At 36.4% G+C, this 19747-nt stretch overlaps 1 protein-coding gene and 2 long non-coding RNA genes across 3 annotated transcripts; all 3 read left to right on the top strand.

Moving 5' to 3' along the window:
• Positions 1-11955: 11955 nt before the first annotated feature.
• Positions 11956-12755, top strand: LOC139781203 (uncharacterized). The gene is made up of 3 exons (XR_011720465.1): positions 11956-12120; positions 12183-12496; positions 12579-12755. It is a non-coding gene; the product is annotated as an uncharacterized lncRNA (long non-coding RNA).
• A 119-nt stretch (positions 12756-12874) lies between these two features.
• On the top strand, positions 12875-14154 carry LOC139781190 (1-phosphatidylinositol 4,5-bisphosphate phosphodiesterase-like). The gene is made up of 2 exons (XM_071720022.1): positions 12875-13173; positions 13893-14154. Exons 1-2 carry the CDS (start codon positions 12931-12933, stop codon positions 13962-13964), a joined length of 315 nt encoding a protein of 104 aa, XP_071576123.1. The 5' UTR covers positions 12875-12930; the 3' UTR covers positions 13965-14154.
• Positions 14155-17450: 3296 nt separating this feature from the next.
• Positions 17451-17913, top strand: LOC139781184 (uncharacterized). The gene is made up of 2 exons (XR_011720452.1): positions 17451-17514; positions 17744-17913. It is a non-coding gene; the product is annotated as an uncharacterized lncRNA (long non-coding RNA).
• The last annotated feature ends 1834 nt before the right edge of the window (positions 17914-19747 follow it).

Raw genomic sequence — 19747 nt, 5'->3', positions numbered from 1 at the left:
AGAATGCTTCCTGGTAAACTTAAATTGTATTAGTGTGGTAGCAAGTTTTCTTTATTTTAATGATGACATTAGCTTTTTGGTTATTTACTTATTACCTTTTTCAAAAAGGTAAAAAAAGGCACCAAGTATTAATTTTAAATTCAAAAATATTAATAAAACCCAAATGGTACGTAATATCTTTGTACCTCGAAAAAACCCAAAAGTGGGTGGGTAGTATCTTTATTTTAAAAAAATTAAAACCCAAGTAGTACATATAACTTTGTGTGTATTCCCATTTAAGAGTTTTTCTATTCTAACCCAGGTAGTAGTAGCTTTAATTTTTCTTAACATATTATACCTCGAAAAAACCTAAGTAACAAGTGGTAGACGTAATCTTTGTATCTCGAAAAATCTAGAAAAAACCTAAGCAGTAGTATCTTTACCTCGAAAAATAAACAAAGTGGTAGTATATATGTGTCTTTATTTCAGCTATACGCCAAGAAAGGACTTGGTTTACAATTTCACTTAACTCACACATCCATCCACACATCAAACAACATTCTTCTTTACAAACAAGCCGCAATACATTATTATTTACATTATTATTATTTACAACCGTTATCTTTTTTGTAGTATTCCTCTCTCCTTTTCCATAATCTATTTAGCACCTTTCCTTTTTTCATTCTAAATTTGTCATCGCATATATTCTCTAATCGTTCTCCGTTATTCCTACCTAAATTCTCAAACCACATACTTGTGATGTTGCACTCGCTTATATAGTGCTCTAAATTGTCCCTACCTGACTTGCAGAATCTACACTTCGTATCTTCTTCGTCAAGCCAGTATTTATTTGCGTCCTCGAAATTGCCGCACCTTAATTTTACCATCGCTCTAATCTCGTCTCCTGTTTTTACTTTATCCAAGTTCGTTTTTAATAAATAACTCGGTGTTTTGTTGCTCGCCTCTATCTCTTTGTACCTTGTATTATACCTTGCCTCTACTATTTTACTGTTTATTATTTGTCCTTGAATATCCTGTTCCCTTATTCTTACTAAGCCTTCAGTATTTTTACCTTCATAATTTAATTCTTTTATTACTTCAGAGCTCCAACCGTTGTTATTATAAAACCTTTCTCGATCCAAATTATATAAATCCTTTTTCTTTTTATTCCTTGTGTCCTTTTCATTTCAACATGCCTTTACTAAACTTCCATCTTTTTTCCCTCTGCTTCTTTTCTCGAACCTCATGGCTCTTATACCCCAACAGATTTTAAGTTTCTCTAATCCTAGTTCCCTTAGTATTACATACCTCGGTGTGCAAAAATCTAGTCTAAATATCCATTTTACATAATCCAACATGACTTTTTCCAACTCCCTTTTTTCACTCCACCCCCATATCTCTGCTCCGTATTCCATCACACTTTTCACTAGGTACTTAAAAAGCGTCCATCTCCTACTAAAATCATCTTTACATAATCTTTCTCCTAAACCCCAGACCCTATTTGCAGCGATCCTTCCTTTTCTTTTCAGCTCTTTTATATGATCGACATAATTACCTTTCCTATTAAACGTGAAACCCAGATATTTAAACATTTCTACTTCCTCTATTATTTTTTCGCCCTATTTCCATGTCATTCTGCCTTTTTTACCTTTACTATTAAATACCAACACTTTAGTTTTTTCTGTATTTAATTCTAGTTTCCTTTCTTTTAAAAATCTTTTTAACATGCTCATCATATCTAGTAAAGCCTTTCTATTTTTCGCTACCAAAACCATATTGTCCGCGTATGCTAATGACCACACTCTCACTCCTCCAAGCTCCACTCCTCCTATACCACGCTTTTCTAAAACTTTATCAATGTCCGCATTGTATAAATTGAACAGGGCGGGACTCATCACACAGCCCTGCCTTACACCTTTCTTAGTCTTGAAGCACCTTGTGAACCCATCCCTCCTTCGTATTGTCACCTCCGTCTCTTTGTAAATTTCTTTTATCCTGTTTATTAAACTGCGATCTACTCCTTTCTCTTCCATTATCTTCCATAAAATTCCTCTGTCAACGTTGTCGAATGCTGCCCTTAGATCCACAAATATTGCGAAAATCTTGTTTTTCCCAATTGCCATACCTTTCTCCTTTTCCCTTTGCACTATATGGTTCAAGATAAATATGTTATCCATCGTAGACCTCCCTTTCCTAAAGCCGGCTTGGCTGTCAGGTATCATCCCTTTCATCTCCATTATTTCCTCCAATCTGTTCCTTAGAATTTCCGCATAAACCTTGTATGCAGTGCACAGCAGAGAGATGCCCCTATAGTTGTCTGTTCTCTCCTTATCCCCCCTTTTATATAGGGGGACAACTATACTTGTTCGCCATTCGGTCGGAATTTTACCTTCCTTCCAAATGAGCTTCAACAGATCAGTTAGAGCCCTTCTCACCGCTGCGCCACCATACAGCCATGCTTCCATTGGGATTCCATCGACACTTGCAACTTTGCCTAACTTCATGTTCCTGACTGCCCTCACTATCTCCTCTTCTTGCAACTCCATTTCTATATCTTGAACCTGTTCCTCATTTCTTTCTTCTGTTCCCATGTCACGCACCTCCAACGCCTCATCCCTTTCCTCCATCTCGGTCCCACCTAACAACTCCATGAAGTAACTTTTCCAGTTCTCTTTCGGAATATTATTCTCTTTCCATTCTTTCTTTTTTCTTCGACTGTTTATGTAATTCCAAATTTTCTTTTCGTCCTTCAGTTTTCTTAATTCCTCTTCTTCCCTCTCTCTCTTCTCCATCCTTTTCTTCTCTAACCACCACTTCAGGCATTTCTTACCTTCCAAATAGTCTTCCTTACTTCCCTTTCTACTTCTCCATCTTCTGTACTTTCTTTTCACCTCCCTCTTCTTTCTGGTACAACTTCTATCCCACCAATCTTTGTGCCCTATTTTCCTTCTCTTCTTTATCTTGATTTCCTTATAAACTAAGGCTCCAAGGATCCAGTTTTTGATTTTCTCCCATTTCCTATTGTTACGTCCTGCAGACTCCACGATTTCCCTTTTTCACGGGAATTCTTGTGCGCCTAAGAGTGGCCCTTAAGATTAGGATACACAAACCGAGCACGGACGGTTGTCGATCGGGGAGTGAGTTTAGATCTCCTCACATTCCTTTTTTTTATGATCAAATAAAACCAACCCTCCAGATTACGAATTGGTGACAGACGGGGCGTATGGTGACCAGATTCTCAGCAACCTTATCGGGCCCATAACTATAAACCCGGCGACACAACGCGTAAAAGGGGCCTTAATTCCAGACAGGGGTTGATGGGGATCTGTACTGTATCGTGCGACTAGCTCAAATTTCCCGCGCAATGTTTCGACAAACAGAAACGAGATCTAAAACGTGCTTTTAGAAATCTTGTAAGAGCACGTGGCGGAAGTTTCTGTTTGCACTTAGCAATAAAACTGCAATAAAACTGCACTTGAGATTGGAGGGATATGCGTCGTCTGTCGGTAATTCGAGCAGGGTCGCGAGATAAATAAGGGACCCTAATAAAAGAGAAATCGGCGATAGTCGAAAAACAGATGAGTCACTGGAGGAAACGATAGGTTGCACCCCCAGCAAGACAGTGGGGGCCTTACGAGGGGACTCACCAATAAACACCCGGAAAAATCGACAACCGTCTCTAGCTTTCTAGGATAGGCGAAAACTTAAGAATCCAGCTCTTGGGTGAAGACCATCCCACCCAATAAGAAATCCCTTAAACAATAATTAGAAACATCCCGCCAACCAGAAGTTCCCTAAACGAAAATCAGACACCTCCCACAATGAAATCCACCCTTTCCATCCTTAGAACCTTCCTATATAAATCGCGACATCACGGGACCCTCGCCCTTAGTTCAGCTTCTCTTCTGACAGTTCACCTCTTCGGCCCAGTTCAATTTACTTCGCCTCTCTTCTGTTTACGAAAACTATCACATTCAAATCCGATCTCAAGTTTTAAGTTAAATTCTGTGCGTGGACTTAAACTCACCGAGTATCGACGAGAGGCTATCCACAGGGCCCAAAGAGATCCAGCTAGCTACCCACGGGGCTCAAAGAGATTCAGCTGTTCTACTTCAGTTTGATCAGGACCAAGAAGTAAGTCCTCTACATACCTATTCACATACTGATATCGGGCCCCTTTTATCATTATCTTACCCCTTTTGTATTCACTCGAACACTCACGCGTTCGGGAAGTCTCTCGGTTAAACATTAAACATTAATCCTTCCAACCCTCCAATTCTCTTCACTATTCCGAATTAGCCGATTTATCGGTGGATTCGGAATAATCTCTATTGTTCCGAATTAGCCGATTTTTCGGTGGATTCGGAATAATCTCTATTGTTCTGAATTAGCCGATTTATCGGTGGATTCGGAATAATCTCTATTGTTCTGAATTAGCCGATTTATCGGTGGATTCGGAATAATCTCTATTGTTCTGAATTGGCCGATTTATCGGTGGATTCGGAATAATCTCTATTGTTCTGAATTAGCCGATTTATCGGTGGATTCGGAATAATCTCTATTGTTCTGAATTAGCCGATTTATCGGTGGATTCGGAAAAATCTCTATTGTTCCGAATTAGCCGATTTTTCGGTGGACTCGGAATAATCTCTCTCTATTACTTCGAGTTAGCTGACTCGTCAGTGGACTCGAGGTATTCTTTTGGTTTCTTTAATCTCCGAAACCCAAGGTGACTTCCCCACAGTTAAAGGACTTTAATATTTAACAATCCGCTAACTTGTAGTGGATTCGGGCTGTCCCACCCACGAGAGGTCGAAAAACGCCGCGAGACACGAAAGGAATCGTCAGAACAAGCGGGCGCGAAGGGAGCTTGACTTCCCTCAGGAATCAGTCAACGCAGGTCCTCCGCGACTCGCCACTCCACCGCCTCCGCCAGCTTTTACGGAGGAACCCTGTTCTTCACAGGAAAATCGCCCCGTTGACCCCCTTTTTCGCCCTGTCATCCTGCCTTCTCGCCCTTTCGTCCCATCTTCTCGCCCTGTTTGTCGCGTGGCCCCTTTTCGCGTGGTCCCCATTAATCCCGATCCCGCCCCCTTACTAGAACCTCCCGATTCTCCGACCTCCTCAACCGCCTCGACTCTCGATCTCGAGGAAGAAGTCAATCCCGAAGTAGTTACCCTCGATTAATAATTAACATCTTTATAGCATAAAAATTATTTACTTTTCTTTTATGTTTTAGTTTAATTTAAATACTCACATACATCCCACACGCACACAGTTAAATTCGTGTAACTCTAATTCTAAACTAATTGTAATAATAGCGGGCAGGAGGTGCATTGAATAGGTTTCCCCTTCAAAGATCCTGCCCGATCACCCCCGCACCAATGTAACACCAGCGGTAACTATACACTCACACACTCGAATAACATACACTCCGGCTTATCTCAATACCTGACTCTCTACCAATGTCAGTACAACCATTATTTTATTGTAATGTTCACCCTATCAATCTCAGCAACACGTATTGTTTTATTGTGTAATAAATGTTTAATTTGTTTATAAAATTTAATTAAATGTTCCTTTTATTTTAAATAAGACCTCACCCTCTGTACCATTATTCCTCTCAAAATCGCACGAGGTCCGATCCTGAGTTAAAGGGATTGAATTCCCTGACTCGAAAGAGGACCTACGGTCGCACCGCTCACGGAAGGCGTCCTATCGTCTCTACGGACGTCGACCCTTCCCGAGCCATAAAAAGCGCGTCCGGCTCGCGCCACGCGCCTCAGAGCGTGTACCTGCGAGCAAATTTCTTAAGCGTCTAGTTGCGTCCTTCCTTACCCCGACCCCTCTGGTTAGCCTTTCCTTTGCTTCCCGGATTTTCTTATCCTAATCCCGGGGTTGGACGTAACACTATCCACCGACTCTATTTCCTGGTCCTCGTTTTCATTCCATGCCTCCGTCCTCTCCCTGTATAATTTCCTTGCCTCTTCGTTCCAACATATGATCTTCTTTGACATATTCTGTTCCTCTTCTTCCTCTTCTGTCCACCCCTCCATTTGTCTCGTATTCTCCTCTTCCTCCAGTAACAAGGTCAGAGGCAGATGATCCGAGTCCACCCTGTCCCCTATTCTAAATTCCAACACTCGCTCTTGCGCACTATCGTTTACAATTGCATAATCAATTACCGAGCACCCTCTCGCACCCACATACGTATATTCCCCATCCCAATTCCCCTCTGTACATCCATTCAAAAAATACCATCCTTTTTCATTTATCATATCCACAAAACTTCTACCGCCATCTCCTATGACTTTATCTTTACTCTCCTTTTCAAAGTCACACTCCTCGTCCCTACAACCTCCTAAGTTTCCTATTCTAATATTAAAATCGCCTCCTATAATAATATCCTCTCCTTCGCATCCTTCGCATTGCTCTGTTATTTTCGTCATTATCTCTTCAACATCTTTCTTTGCTCCTACATTATATACTGTAAAAATATTTAGACCTTTTTCCTCTTTTACTATTCTCGTTCGCGCAATTCTTTCTGTAATCAATACACTTTCATAATTCTCCACTTCCGCCACCCAGTCTTTTCTAATACCTATTAGTAAACCTCCCTTCGCCCTACCCTTCTTCCTTTCCCTTACCGCGTTAATGTTTTTCCAGTTGTGCGTTTCCGGCAGTCTACCCTTAATTCTATCCCATCCCTTTTCTTCTAACCATGTTTCACATAACCCTATAAAATCGAAACCTACTATGTAATTCCAGAAATCTTTGTCCTGCTTCTCAATACCCGCAACATTCCAAAAAATTATCTTTCGCCTATTTTCATTCTTCTGTTGCTTCGCTTTTCCGACCTCCTTTTGTGTTGTTCGCCTGTTGTCCTCTTGAATGCCATAACTTGCTGGTACTCTTCTCCTAACTTGGCAGCCATCTAAAAATTTTCCTTTTCTATTAGCTTATTTTCTACCTCGCTCCATACGTACTTCCTACCTTGCACCTCTAGCTTCCTATAACCTATTTTCACCCATTTTCCTTCTGTTTTCTCTTTCCATGCCCTTTCTTTTATCCGTCTTTGCACTTCTCTGTCCTCAAAGGTCAGGTCGTGATCAATGAAAATTTTCTTACTTCCCAGCTTCTTCTTCTCCTTCATGATGTTATCCTTCGATTCCCAGCAGTCCATTTCAACTATTACTATCTCTCTTCCTACCCTGCCTGTTGACCGCATCTTCTTTACTCCCGCTTTTGCACCGAACTCCCTCTCAAGAAACGTCTCCGCTGTGTCCATTAAGCTCTTGTTTTCCTCTTTATGTAATTCTCTGATCACTAGATTATTTTTCTTTTCCTTCCTTTCCTTCATATTTCTTTCTCTCTTCCTAACCATCTCCGCCACCTTTTCCACAATCTCCTCCATTTTGCCGCCGGTCGCTTCATCCGTTGTGTTTTCACTCCTTCGTTCGATCTTCGATAGTCTCTCTTCTATCTTATCCATCCTTTCCGCTACCTTTTCTTCTTTTTTTCGCCAACCCTCTTCTAAGACGTTCATCCTCTCTCTCATCTCTCTCATCTCGTCCCTCATGTCCCTCATCTCATCTCTAATCTCTCTCAAGATTGCTAATAGCGAACCGTCCTCTTCATCCTTCTTTGTTGCTGGCAGAACTCTCTCTTCTCTCTTCTCACCTACAGCGCCGACTCCTTCCTTCGATTTGCCCATTCCTGGTGGCGTTCTCACAGTCTTGTTATCTCTTTTGAAAATTTCCTTCGCACGTTGTTCGTTTTCCTCTCTTTTCCTCTTAGCTTTCGCTAACTCGCATGCCGTGCTGTTATCACTCGTCATAAACTCCAGTATGCTGACCGAGCTCGATCTTTCTCTCATTCTTAACTCATCTTTTGTAAGTCTTCCTTTTCCTCTTTTTTCTTCTTTTGGTGTGGCAAAAATTTCTTTACTCGTTTTCTCACTGCTTGAACTATCCAAAATTGTAGCCGAATTATCATCTTTATTCCTTATTGCTGCCTTCTCGCTCTCGTCTGCTTCTCCCTCCATCCTGTACGTCCCACGTTCACGCTCACCTTCTAGTCAATCTCCTTAACCGCTGCCTCTATGCCTAGACTGTTCCGTCTAGTGACGCTACCTACTTTATGCGTGACGCAAATCTCGCTCCCTTTTGGAACGCACCGCGTTATTTTCCCGCCTTCTCTCACCTAACCTCTCCCTCTCTCTACAACATTTAGCGCTCTTTTCCTTCACTAATTAATATTTCCCTGCTACTTCTATTATCCTATCCTAAATTTAAGATCTTCTTCCTACCTTTCTACCGGTTTAACGCCTACCTCGACTCCTGTTTTCCTCTAAACTCTCGCCTAATTTATCTGCAACTCTCACACGCATGCACAACACACTCGCTCCACTAACCAAGTCCAAAACAAAGTGGTAGTAATATACCTCGAAAAAACCTAAGTAACAAGTGGTAGACGTAATCTTTGTATCTCGAAAAATCTCGAAAAAACCTAAGCAGTAGTATTTTTATTTCTAAAAAGTTATAACTCAAGTGATACACATCACAAAATTACGTTACCTTATCAAAAATGAGTCGCGCTTCAAGTGATCTATTACAATTACAAAAAAGAAATGATATTTCTTTTTAAATTATAGCGCCAATTACAGAGAGAACATACACTGAGAAAAAAAATTTGTCAATCCCAAGAAATATTTAGTCCGATACGTTCAACTAAACATTTTAGTTAGTTAACTAAACATTAGTTCAATTAATTCTTGATTAAAAAAACGAAATAAATTGTTGAAACAACTAATATTTAGTTAACTAACTACAATGTTTAGTTGAACGTATCGGACTAAATATTTCTTGGGATTAACAATTTTTTTTCTCAGTGTATTTTTCGAGATATACAAAGATTACGTCTACCACTTGTTACTTAGGTTTTTTCGAGGTATTAAAAAATTTTATTTATATTTAAATACAAAGTTTATTTTCAATAGAATAAAAGATTGAATCATGAAAAGTTACAGAGGTAACAGTACAAAATACAAATATTTTATTATATTTAAACCCAACAAGGGAATACAAGGTATTTAAATACAAAGTTTATATATGTATTTTAAAAGATTTAATCGCAAAGAATTACAGAGGTAACAGTACAATATACAAAATAAAAATATTTTATTAAAATACATAAATTTTTCTTATAAAAAAAATTGGCGCTGCTAGACCTCAAAATTAGGTCAGCGTGGTGTGTATGTGCGAGCGAGTGATATGGGTGTGGGTGATGTGTGTGTGTGTGTGTGTGTGTGTGTGTGTGACGGTGAATAATGTAGCTTAAGCGATTAGAATTAAATATAGAATAAATATAGAATAAGTATAGAATAAGTATAGAATAAGTAATATTTACATTCGTAAAAGGTCTCTCTCTCTCTCTCTCTCTCTCTCTCTCTCTCTCTCTCTCTAGCAGCGCCAAGTTTTTTTCGAGGTAAAGATACTACTGCTTAGGTTTTTTCTAGATTTTTCGAGATACAAAGATTACGTCTACCACTTGTTACTTAGGTTTTTTTGAGGTATAATATGTTAAGAAAAATTAAAGCTACTACTACCTGGGTTAGAATAGAAAAACTCTTAAATGGGAATATTGATCGTTAATTCGTCATATTTAAAATTTTTCCACAAATTTGTAGACGCTATAGAGCCAATATATTTATCAATTTCTTTCTTTGATAATCGAACAAAAACAAAATTTTCACGTACAGGAGGTAATTGAAGCAGATCTCCAAATAAAAGAATATGCTTTTGACCAAACCAACCATCTTCAGTGGTATTGAATATTTGAGATAGTCGTAAATGTATATACGCTAAAGTTAAATTAGATATCATTGACACTTCATCAATTATAATAAGAATAACATCTTTGTGCTCTGCCCGTAAAACTTTCAAAACGTGATCAGATAATTGTGTATACTTGGGAGTACCACCATGTGCAACGGCTAACTGCCACTGTCTGTGAGCTGTCAAACCATCGACATTGAACGCTGCTATACCAGTAGGTGCTACTATAGCGGTATCCTTGTTGAGATTTTGTTTTATCCAGCATTTAATTGTTTTAATTAAGAAACTTTTGCCAGTACCTCCTTCTCCACTAACGTATTTTAGTAATTGTTTATTATCCGGCGATGTTACGGTGTTGATCACATCGTCAAATACTCTTCTTTGATCTGCGTTCAGATTTGAAATCATTTCAGATACATCGATTTCCTGAACTAATTTTTCACCAAGATCCTTAAAATCTTGCATCGCTTCACCAGCCTCAATATTTTGAACACCTATTGGATTATCAGGATCATCTTGAGACTCGTGCTGTTTTTCTAAATCATCTAAACGTTGCTGGACCAATTGCTTCGCAGTTTCAAATGCTTTTTGCAATTCCTCTAATTTTTCACGATAATCCAATGCTTTCTCAAGATCTAACTTTCCCTTGTAAAATGATTCTGCATAAGTATCACATCCATTTTTAAGATCTTCCAGTCTCCGCCATGGTTTAAACATAAGCAGTAATGAAAAGAAATAATTTTCCGGCCGCGTATTGACATCATATTTATAGTGATTAATTAAGAGACACGGTAGTGTCTCGCGCCAAGTACACGCGGAGCGAGACCGACCGTGACTCTTTTACGCGACGCGACGAGTTGCGAGTATTCGAGATGTTGAGATCTCGATAACGAGTGAACGGATCAAGTTCTAAGTAGGCTTGATCGATAGCTTGGGGTCGAATTAGGGGGGGGGGGGTTTCTCTTATAATATTTCCGCTACGTGCCCTACGAGCGGAGATATTGCGACGCAAAGTCGAAATGTGAAAATTTATTTTTAAGATACGGAGATACGTCGTCGTCTCTCAATCAATATAACATATATATATCAGAAAATGTCACTTTCACTTTTTCGACACTGGCGGCTAGCGGCGTTAGTATCGCAGTGCAGTGCAGTGCAGACAGTGCGTTTAGCGCGCTGTCATCAGTCAGTTCATCAGTTAACCTATTCTCGAGAGACACGGTAGTACGCGCGGAGCGAGACCGACCGTGACTCTTTACGCGACGCGACGATTAATTCAAGGTAATTGTTTTATGTAATTATCCTATAATTAATTATCTTATTCTATATATTACTGTTACTTATTTTACTGTTTATACTACGTTTACGTGAGTGTTTACATAGGTTAATAACCTATTATATTTATTTATATATTGACGGCAGGGAGCTGATACTGAGATCAAGGAGTCAAGGAGCCTGTTCACACGAGGCGTTTCTGCCGCGCGATTGCGGCCGCGCGTTAACGTTTGCACGAGCCGCACGCTGTCGCGAGGTAAGGTGCGACAACACGCGTACGCGAAACGGCAGTAACACCGTAATCGTGCCGGCGATATACTGAAAATTGAATTGCTTCGTGCTTATCTGGAGATTTCGTATCCCTACATCGTATTACCACCGCTGCCGGAAAAGAAGGTTCTCTACGCTTGGCAGAAAGTGACGACTGACACGTTCGATCCCGACTTCGTTGATCGCAGAAGAGCTGGACTCGAGGTACGTTTCCGATTTGCAATTATAACAGTATCGTGCGATGAATGTTGTACCCAATTATAACCTCAAATGAAGTTGTGCACGTTGCTAGTAACGCTGTCTGTAAAAATTTGCGTGAAAGATTATTGATGTAATATAATAAATTACACAATATGTATGTTTATTGTTCCCGAAACGTGTTACGATCTCATATTCTTCTAAAGCCTACCCTCATGTTCTTTTACTCAAAACCATTTAATCAGCTTGTAAACCGAATTATAAGGCCTGTTTTTTTTATCGGGCTGACACTTTCTTCCTCACTTTTCCCAAATTTTAAATATATATTATTTTTAATGTGATTTAATTAGGATCAAATCTGGAAAGTGATAATGATTATTTTCTATTGACAGGCAAGGATGTGATTGGATTGGCGGAGACTGGATCAGGAAAAACTGCTGCCTTCGCGTTACCTATACTACAAGCGTTATTAGATTAGAGAATTCTCAGAGATACTTTGCGCTAATACTGACACCTACAAGGGAATTGGCATTCCAAATCGCAGAGCAATTTGACGCGTTAGGTAAGAAGAATTTATTTTACTTGTCAAATGTTCCGATTTATATCATATTACAATTATTTTAGGTTCCTGTATGGGTGTGAAATCTGTAGTGCTAGTAGGTGGGATGGATATGCATGCATAAGGAATAATACTCGAAAACAAACCTCATATTATCATCGCTACACCTGGTAGATTAGTCGACCACTTGGAGAATACAAAAGGCTTCAATTTACGACATTATACTTTGATGTTACTCCTTTGCAGGTAAATGGTCGACAGAAGCTTACAATGTGGTACAAAATTGTTCCTCAAAGGGAGTTGCTGCTCAAGCTCAGATTGAAGGTCGCATTCAAACTAATATTTATGCAAATATTTATTTTATGTACAAAATTATGGGGTAAGTAGTTATTATTTTATCCAATATTCGAGAATCTCTTTGCAGATGCGCAAATTAATTGAAATTAATTGATTTTTTTAAGCTAATTTCCCTTACTGAAGAACTGGTAATGAACGGACATACTGAACAAGTAGGATGGGACCAGATGAAGCCAGAATAGTAGATTTTACGAAAGTACAGCTTGGAAAAACATTCATACATCAGCCCCATATATGGAAGACAAGGAATCAGTTTGTTCGAATGAGGAATTTGAAACTGAGATACATACAAATAATACCTCATGATACATGCTTTAAGCATACCTTTTACGTACCTAAGTGAGAATCTTTTTCAATATTATTTTGTCGTAATTATAATATCAGTCGTAATTATAATTGTGCATTGCCGCGCAGCTGGCGCAACAGAAACAGCAGACCGCGCGACACGACCGTGAGATGAAAGATATGACCGCGCGACAGGCGAGACTGTCGGTGGAGAGCGCGAGGGAAGTGATGAACGACAAGACTTTGAAGACGCGCGGAATCAAGGAGGGTAGACTCAGGGAGAAGCAGCAGAACAACACGAAGAAGTTTATGGAAGAGCGCAGAATTGCGCAGATGATACAGAACAGAGAGAAAGAGAAACTAAAGGTGGTCCACGAGAAGCAATTGGAGGAGCTGCAGAAGGATATGAACGCGGTAAGGCAACAGACTCTCGCTAGACTAGAGGTTTACCCGATAGTATAGCTTTGCTATTTTTATTGCGCTTGCACGTAGAAACAATAGATTTATATGTTTAATATATGGATTGTAATCATAAGCAATTTTTTAATACTATCTGATACGTAAACGTCCATTTTAACATTTCATTAAGTTAATTGCTAGAAAATTAAGAATATTTTAGGTCTTTTATATTTATGTATTTATTTAAATAACATACGTATTGATGTGGTCTATATAGATTTGATAGAATTGCTAGAACATCCAATTTATTGTACATTTCTGTTTTATAATTAAGTTAAATTCTATTTATTGAATATTAAATTTTAATTATTGTGTTTCGTTCTTATTTTGTTATATAATTATTACATTTTATTTAATATTTTCTCAATAAACTTATTTTCTTAAAATATTTTAATTTTTAATTTTATTTTTCCTACTATTTGTTAAATTTTATGTTTTACAACACAGTAACCAATGAAGTCTCCTTAATTCTAAATAAGCAAGATACAACAAATTCGAAATATTAAAATTTTGTGATTAACTGAAATTAGAATTTTTTATCTATGTGGTTTTGCGATGTTTTTCTATTTTTTAACTTATCTGAATATAAGTTTTGCTCCATTTAAGTACCATTTTAAATACCAAATCCATTGTTCCGAAAATAATTGGTTTAGTCATACAAACAACTTTTCCAGATCATGGATATGTACAAGAATGAAGACATGGATTACGAGCCGGCTAAGATGCTGTCTGAATTCTACGTGTGATGAGTGCCAGCCAAGTTTCTCTGAAAATTTTCTCCACAGCGAGAAACACGTTACGAAGGAGGGACTGTTTTCAGACAATTTACTACTGTCGTTAATTATACTTGAAATTGGGATCAAATTTCATTAGCTGTCGTTATTGTATCCGCCGATAAATGTCGCGTATCGTGAGAAAGAAAAATGAGCAACTACATTAACGTTTCTAATTCATTCAGCCAAGTATTTTTTTATAAGCAGACATTTTATGTGTCTCCATAGTTTCTGAGTACCTAGACTAACGAGGGAGTCAATACAACTAAAGTGATCTAGTCAAGTATTAAATATATATACTTATACACAAAACGTATATCATGATGTCGTGGCCGATGTGAAATGGTGTGATGCACCGCGCGATTTGTCGAAGTGAATATTTTTCGATTGTTAACGCTATATTGTCGAAGTCTATCAGAGTAAAAAACAAGTAAAACGTGTGCAAGTAGAAACTTGCACATTGCTTCCTCATAGTTTTAAAGTGTGCAAGTAGAAACTTGTCTTCGCTCACAAAGCTCCTCTATGAGGAAGCTTGTATTTTATTCAATGTATAATTATTAGTATTTATTTGTTTTGGCTTCCTCATAGAGGAAGCTTTGTGAGCGAACTTGACTGTTTTTTTTAACAGAAATTTTAAAGAATTATTGATTAATTAAATTACATTTAAAAAATGTCGGTATGTGTGTATGTATGTCTGTGCCAAATTTACAGAAATTTCTATAACTCCAGAACTGATCAATCAATTCTTAAGTTATAGAAATTTTAGTAAGTTTGGCTGTTTTTTTAACAGAAATCGATAACCCCTTTATTATTAACAAAATTTATTAATTATATTATATTCTTCAGTCTTTTCTACCCCTATTTCATATATAATTCGTTAAGATTTGGTTAATTAGTTCTGGAGTTATAGAAATTTCGGTAAACTTAGTTATTTTTTTTAACAGAAATCGGTAACCCCTTTATTATTAACAATTTTTATTAATTCTATTATATTCTTCAGTCTTTTCTACCCCTATTTCATATATAATTCGTTAAGATTTGATTGATCAGTTCTGGAGTTATAGAAATTTCTGTAAATTTGGCACAGACATACATACACACATACCGACATTTTTTTTAATGCAATATTTCGACGTTTTAAAACACTCTGAACATATTGACATTAAAAACTCAAAAAACAATCTTTTCTTTGGTTTCTTCTACCCCTATTTTATATATAATTCTTTTAAATTTGGTTGATTAGAGTCAACTTTATACGCAATCAAAGGTTCATATACGAATTTACGAAAACAAAGCTTCCTCTATGAGGAAGCAAAAACGTATATGCGTATGCGTGTGCGTGTGCGTGAAGACTGTTGTCTGTATTCGTGAATCGATGCCTAATGCCGATAGGAACTTTCTCTGTTACCGTGATGATTCCTAGACCATACATACCTTAAGTTGAGAGACGCTCTCACGGTCGGACCTAAACCGATAAATTATGCTACAATAAAAGTATCAAAAGAATATTATCTACAAAATGCATATTAATTTATTTTCTTTTAGGCAATCTAACTTGAGCTTGAGAAATTTTCAATTAATTTTGAATTAATTGTCTAAATAAAGATTGCATTTTAAATACAATGCTTATTCAAATACAATGCTTTCTAAAGTTATTTTTATATGATGAAGATCATAATGTTTCATAATGGTCGTGATCAAAATAATGCTCGAGTATGTCAGATTTGTGTATGTCAGATTTAATGTCAGCGACAGTAAATTCTTCATATGCAGCTGAAACAAATAATTGAATAAATTCTCTATTTGTCAACATGTACAAAATAGTATGTGTATTGATTATTTCAAAATAATATTACAAATAAAACAATTATTAATCTCTGAAAAAATATACTATCTCTAAATTAATAACGTTTTTAATTCAAATCACGAGTTATATACTTTATCCCTCAAGCATTTTTAACTCGTTACAAAAATTACATTTGTGTAAAATATAATCCGGCAATGTATATACAGGGTGTATCATTTTAAGTGATTCAACTGAATATCTCTTAAAGTAAAAGAGATTGGAAAAATTGCTTCAGACAATAGTTTTATGGTTCCGAGAGAGGCAGAAGTTGGCCACATCAGTTTAATTGTAGGTGGCGCCACTTTCTAGACTTCTGCATGGCGGCCATTTTTTCAATTGGCAGTCAATTTTTTGTTTTATTGAATGTTGTAGCTGGCATTGAGACGAATACAACGGTTTTTTTTTTTTTAAATAGGATCATTTTTCACTGAGTTACAGAGTTCCAAAGTTTACAATTTAAGTAAAAAGCTTCCACCCCCATGCAGTGTACGTATTTTGTGACTCCAAACCGCCCTCTACCCCCCCTCTCTCTCTCTCTCTCTGTGTGTGTGTGGGTGTGTGTGTGTGTGTGTGTGTGTGTGTGTGTGTGTGTGTGTGTGTGTGTGTGTGTGTGTGTGTGTGTGTGTGTGTGTGTGTGTGTGTGTGTGTGTGTGTGTGTGTGTGTGTGTCTTGCTTTTGCTAGACCTCGATCTTGCTTTTGTCAGTCAAATCAACCTGAATGATACGTAAGGATCAACTTGACCCCATAACAATACAACATACAAGATATTTTGCACTTTGTGCCAATATACTGCAAAGTACTACTTTGGGGCCTCATAACTCGAAAAGTACTTGGTAGAAGTACACTTAATTATAGTGTTTTGGAAAGCTCTCGAGATAATCTACAAGAATATGTAATGAGAAAAGGTACGTTCTATTTAAGAAATTGAAAGTCACCTTCACGTGACCTTCAACAAACTGTTCAAGGTCAAACCAATGGTACCATCTTATGTCCCCCTTGAAACCATACAACTTTTGTCTGAAACATTTTTGTATGTGGAGCTTAGTTTTTGAGATATTTTGCTGTCCAAGTTAAAATGGGACACCCTGTACATATATATATATATATTGTAGCTACATTGTATTTTTAAGGACTGTGATTTTAATGTATTCAGTTATGTGATAATATTTAATTCATTTACTCGATTATGTAGCTCTACTAAATTACAGTCCTTTGAATCTGAATCCTTTAAACGAAATTGGACAATTCATTGAATCTAAGTTTATCAGATTTTATCTTTCTTCCTATTTTTATCCGGCACTGTATACTTGTCGTAACTTTTCGTTGGATCAAAAGGTTCCCGTCTACTCGCTGGAAAAATGTGTTTGTTCCTCTCGTACCGTGATCTAATGAGAAATAACATAAAAGAGAATTATACAAAATATTTTTTTAATAATAAATATAAAATTTTTCCGGCATGTGATTCCTCGATTTCGACAGAAGCATCGTGCATAACACGAATATCATCGTGAACGTCAAATGTGAACAGAGGCCCGCTCTTTCCTCGTGCCTATAGACTTAACTGTTTGTTATATGTAAATAAATATCTAATCAAACTTTATTATTATATTACAGTTTCGCGAGTTGACTAATCCAAGCCACATTCCAATCAACGAGATTATTATCAACTCCTACGTGTAAGTAGATTTTAGATATATAAACTTGAATGCATTTTTACTTCAAATTCCATATTTTATTTTAACCATAGGTTTAACTTTTAGGCTTTCTTTTATCAAGACACACAATGTTATCTGTCTATATTTATTATTAAACTATTAGAACTTAAATAGAGATTTGTGGAAAGTTAAGAATAGATAAGCTAGCTCGGTCTTGATAATATCAATATTTTTTATGTTTTGTGTACAGGAAAAATTACGTGCCGCCAACTTTGAAGGAAGGCTTTAAGGAAATAGTGGAAATCAATTTTGTTCCGAATTTCCGTAACGAGCAAGATCGAAGACTCTACGAGATGTATTTACTTGAGAGTTAAATCCTAGATCATTTAAACAAATAAATCCTGCATGATGTAAATTGAATCGGACTATTTTTAATATAATAATGCTAGCAATAAAAATATTTATTAGATTATCTATTGCCTAATCCATCAGCTGTTTATTTAATCTATTACTTATTATCTATTTAATATTGGTTATACAAGAAGGAATCTTGATTTTATTGATTGTACAGAAAGGTATTAGAAATTATACTACACCCGAGAAATAAATGGATACAATATGGTCAGATGTAAAAATATATTATTAGATATGAAAAGATGTAATTTTATATGATTATATATAATCAGATCCGAAATTTGGGTACTATAAAGTACTAACTTGGGTATACTAACATAAAGATAAGATCATATTTCCAAATTTCGGATATGATTATATATAATCATATAAAATTACATCTTTTCATATCTAATTTAGATCTTTTCATATCTAATAATATATTTTTACATCTGACCATATTATACATTTTTTTTCTCGAGCAGTAACGCTGATATTGGGCCTGTTCTTTTTAGCTAAACTTCTTGCACGTTGGAGAGAAAAAAAGAAAATCGTGCAAGAAGTTTAGCTAAAAAGAATAGGCCTATTATCATCCACGCAATTAATAAATTTCTAAAATTTGCAATAAGAAACGTTTTGTAAATATTGTAAATATCGAGACGATAGATCCTTATCAAAACAATTATTTCGCGCAATTTACTTTTTTAATATAAATATAAAAATCTAAACCGTGGCACTTTGTTCTAATAGAATAAAGACGAAAAAAGAAAGAAGAAAGATCAAGTACGAAGCTATAGATAAGAACCGTAAATGGTAGCTTCTTAATACTTACGGGCAGTATAATTAGTTCTGTAATGTTTCTATTCGAATATACCTTATGTTGAATTTTAATTTTTTCAACAGATTAAATCAATGTAGAAATATCAAAATGTATTGTATTATTTCATAAAACCAGTCCAGAAAATATAAACTATATTATCTCTGTTAACAATCACAATTTGGTACTCATGTTCGGTTCGGTCAAAGGGGATAAACACGGAAATCTCATTGCGCATATTTTAAAAGCACATAAATTGTGGAACATTTTAAAACTAAAACCAATTCGCTATCTGTATTTTAATCAATTGTTTATATTTACAGATCATCTTAAATACTTCTTATGCCCGTTTTCACCAACGTCGTTTAACTTGAACCTAGAGTTCAATTCACTCTTTGTCTGTTTCTAAGAGAGTCCATTAGAAAAAGACAAGGAGTGAATTGAACTAAGATTCAAGTTAAACGACGTTGGTGAAAACGGGCATTAGCTTGTAAAATGATTTGTACAGCATCCATAGATATTACAGATTGTATTATTGGCGAAAAAATTTTTAAATGTGTATTTAAGCGACTTTAAATGTAAGACTAGATTATGCACTAATGCAAGCGCCCGAATTTGCTATTATTTCACAAACATCGCTTAACTCTTTGTCTCTTTCTAACGTCTCCCTTACATCCATTTTTACCAATACGGATTAATTTTGATCTCGGTTTAATTTACTTTTTATCTTTTTCTAATTTTTAAAACTAAATAAGGATAAAAAGTAAGTTAAACAAAGATCAAAGTTAATAGGCATTGGTAGAAATGGACATTAGAAAGAGACAAAGAGTGAGTTAACCTAAAGTTAAAAGTTAACCGATGTTTGTGAAAAAAGTAAACATTTTGTTATATACATATAATAATAATAATAATTTAATATGTATATATTATAACATACCTCAAGGCACACAAACACAGAATTGCGTATGAATCCACGCGGCGGTGCCCGATTCAAGAAATCCTATTAAACACATAAATCTATAAGCTAAAAGAAACAGCAAATAT

Source organism: Temnothorax nylanderi, unplaced genomic scaffold (assembly GCF_030848795.1).
Source record: "Temnothorax nylanderi isolate EJ_2023f unplaced genomic scaffold, tnyl_v1.0 TNYL_tig0321_pilon, whole genome shotgun sequence".
NCBI classification, from domain to species: Eukaryota; Metazoa; Arthropoda; class Insecta; order Hymenoptera; family Formicidae; genus Temnothorax; species Temnothorax nylanderi.
The sequence above is the reverse complement of the archived record's forward strand: the minus strand, read 5'-3'. Positions and strand labels throughout refer to the sequence as shown.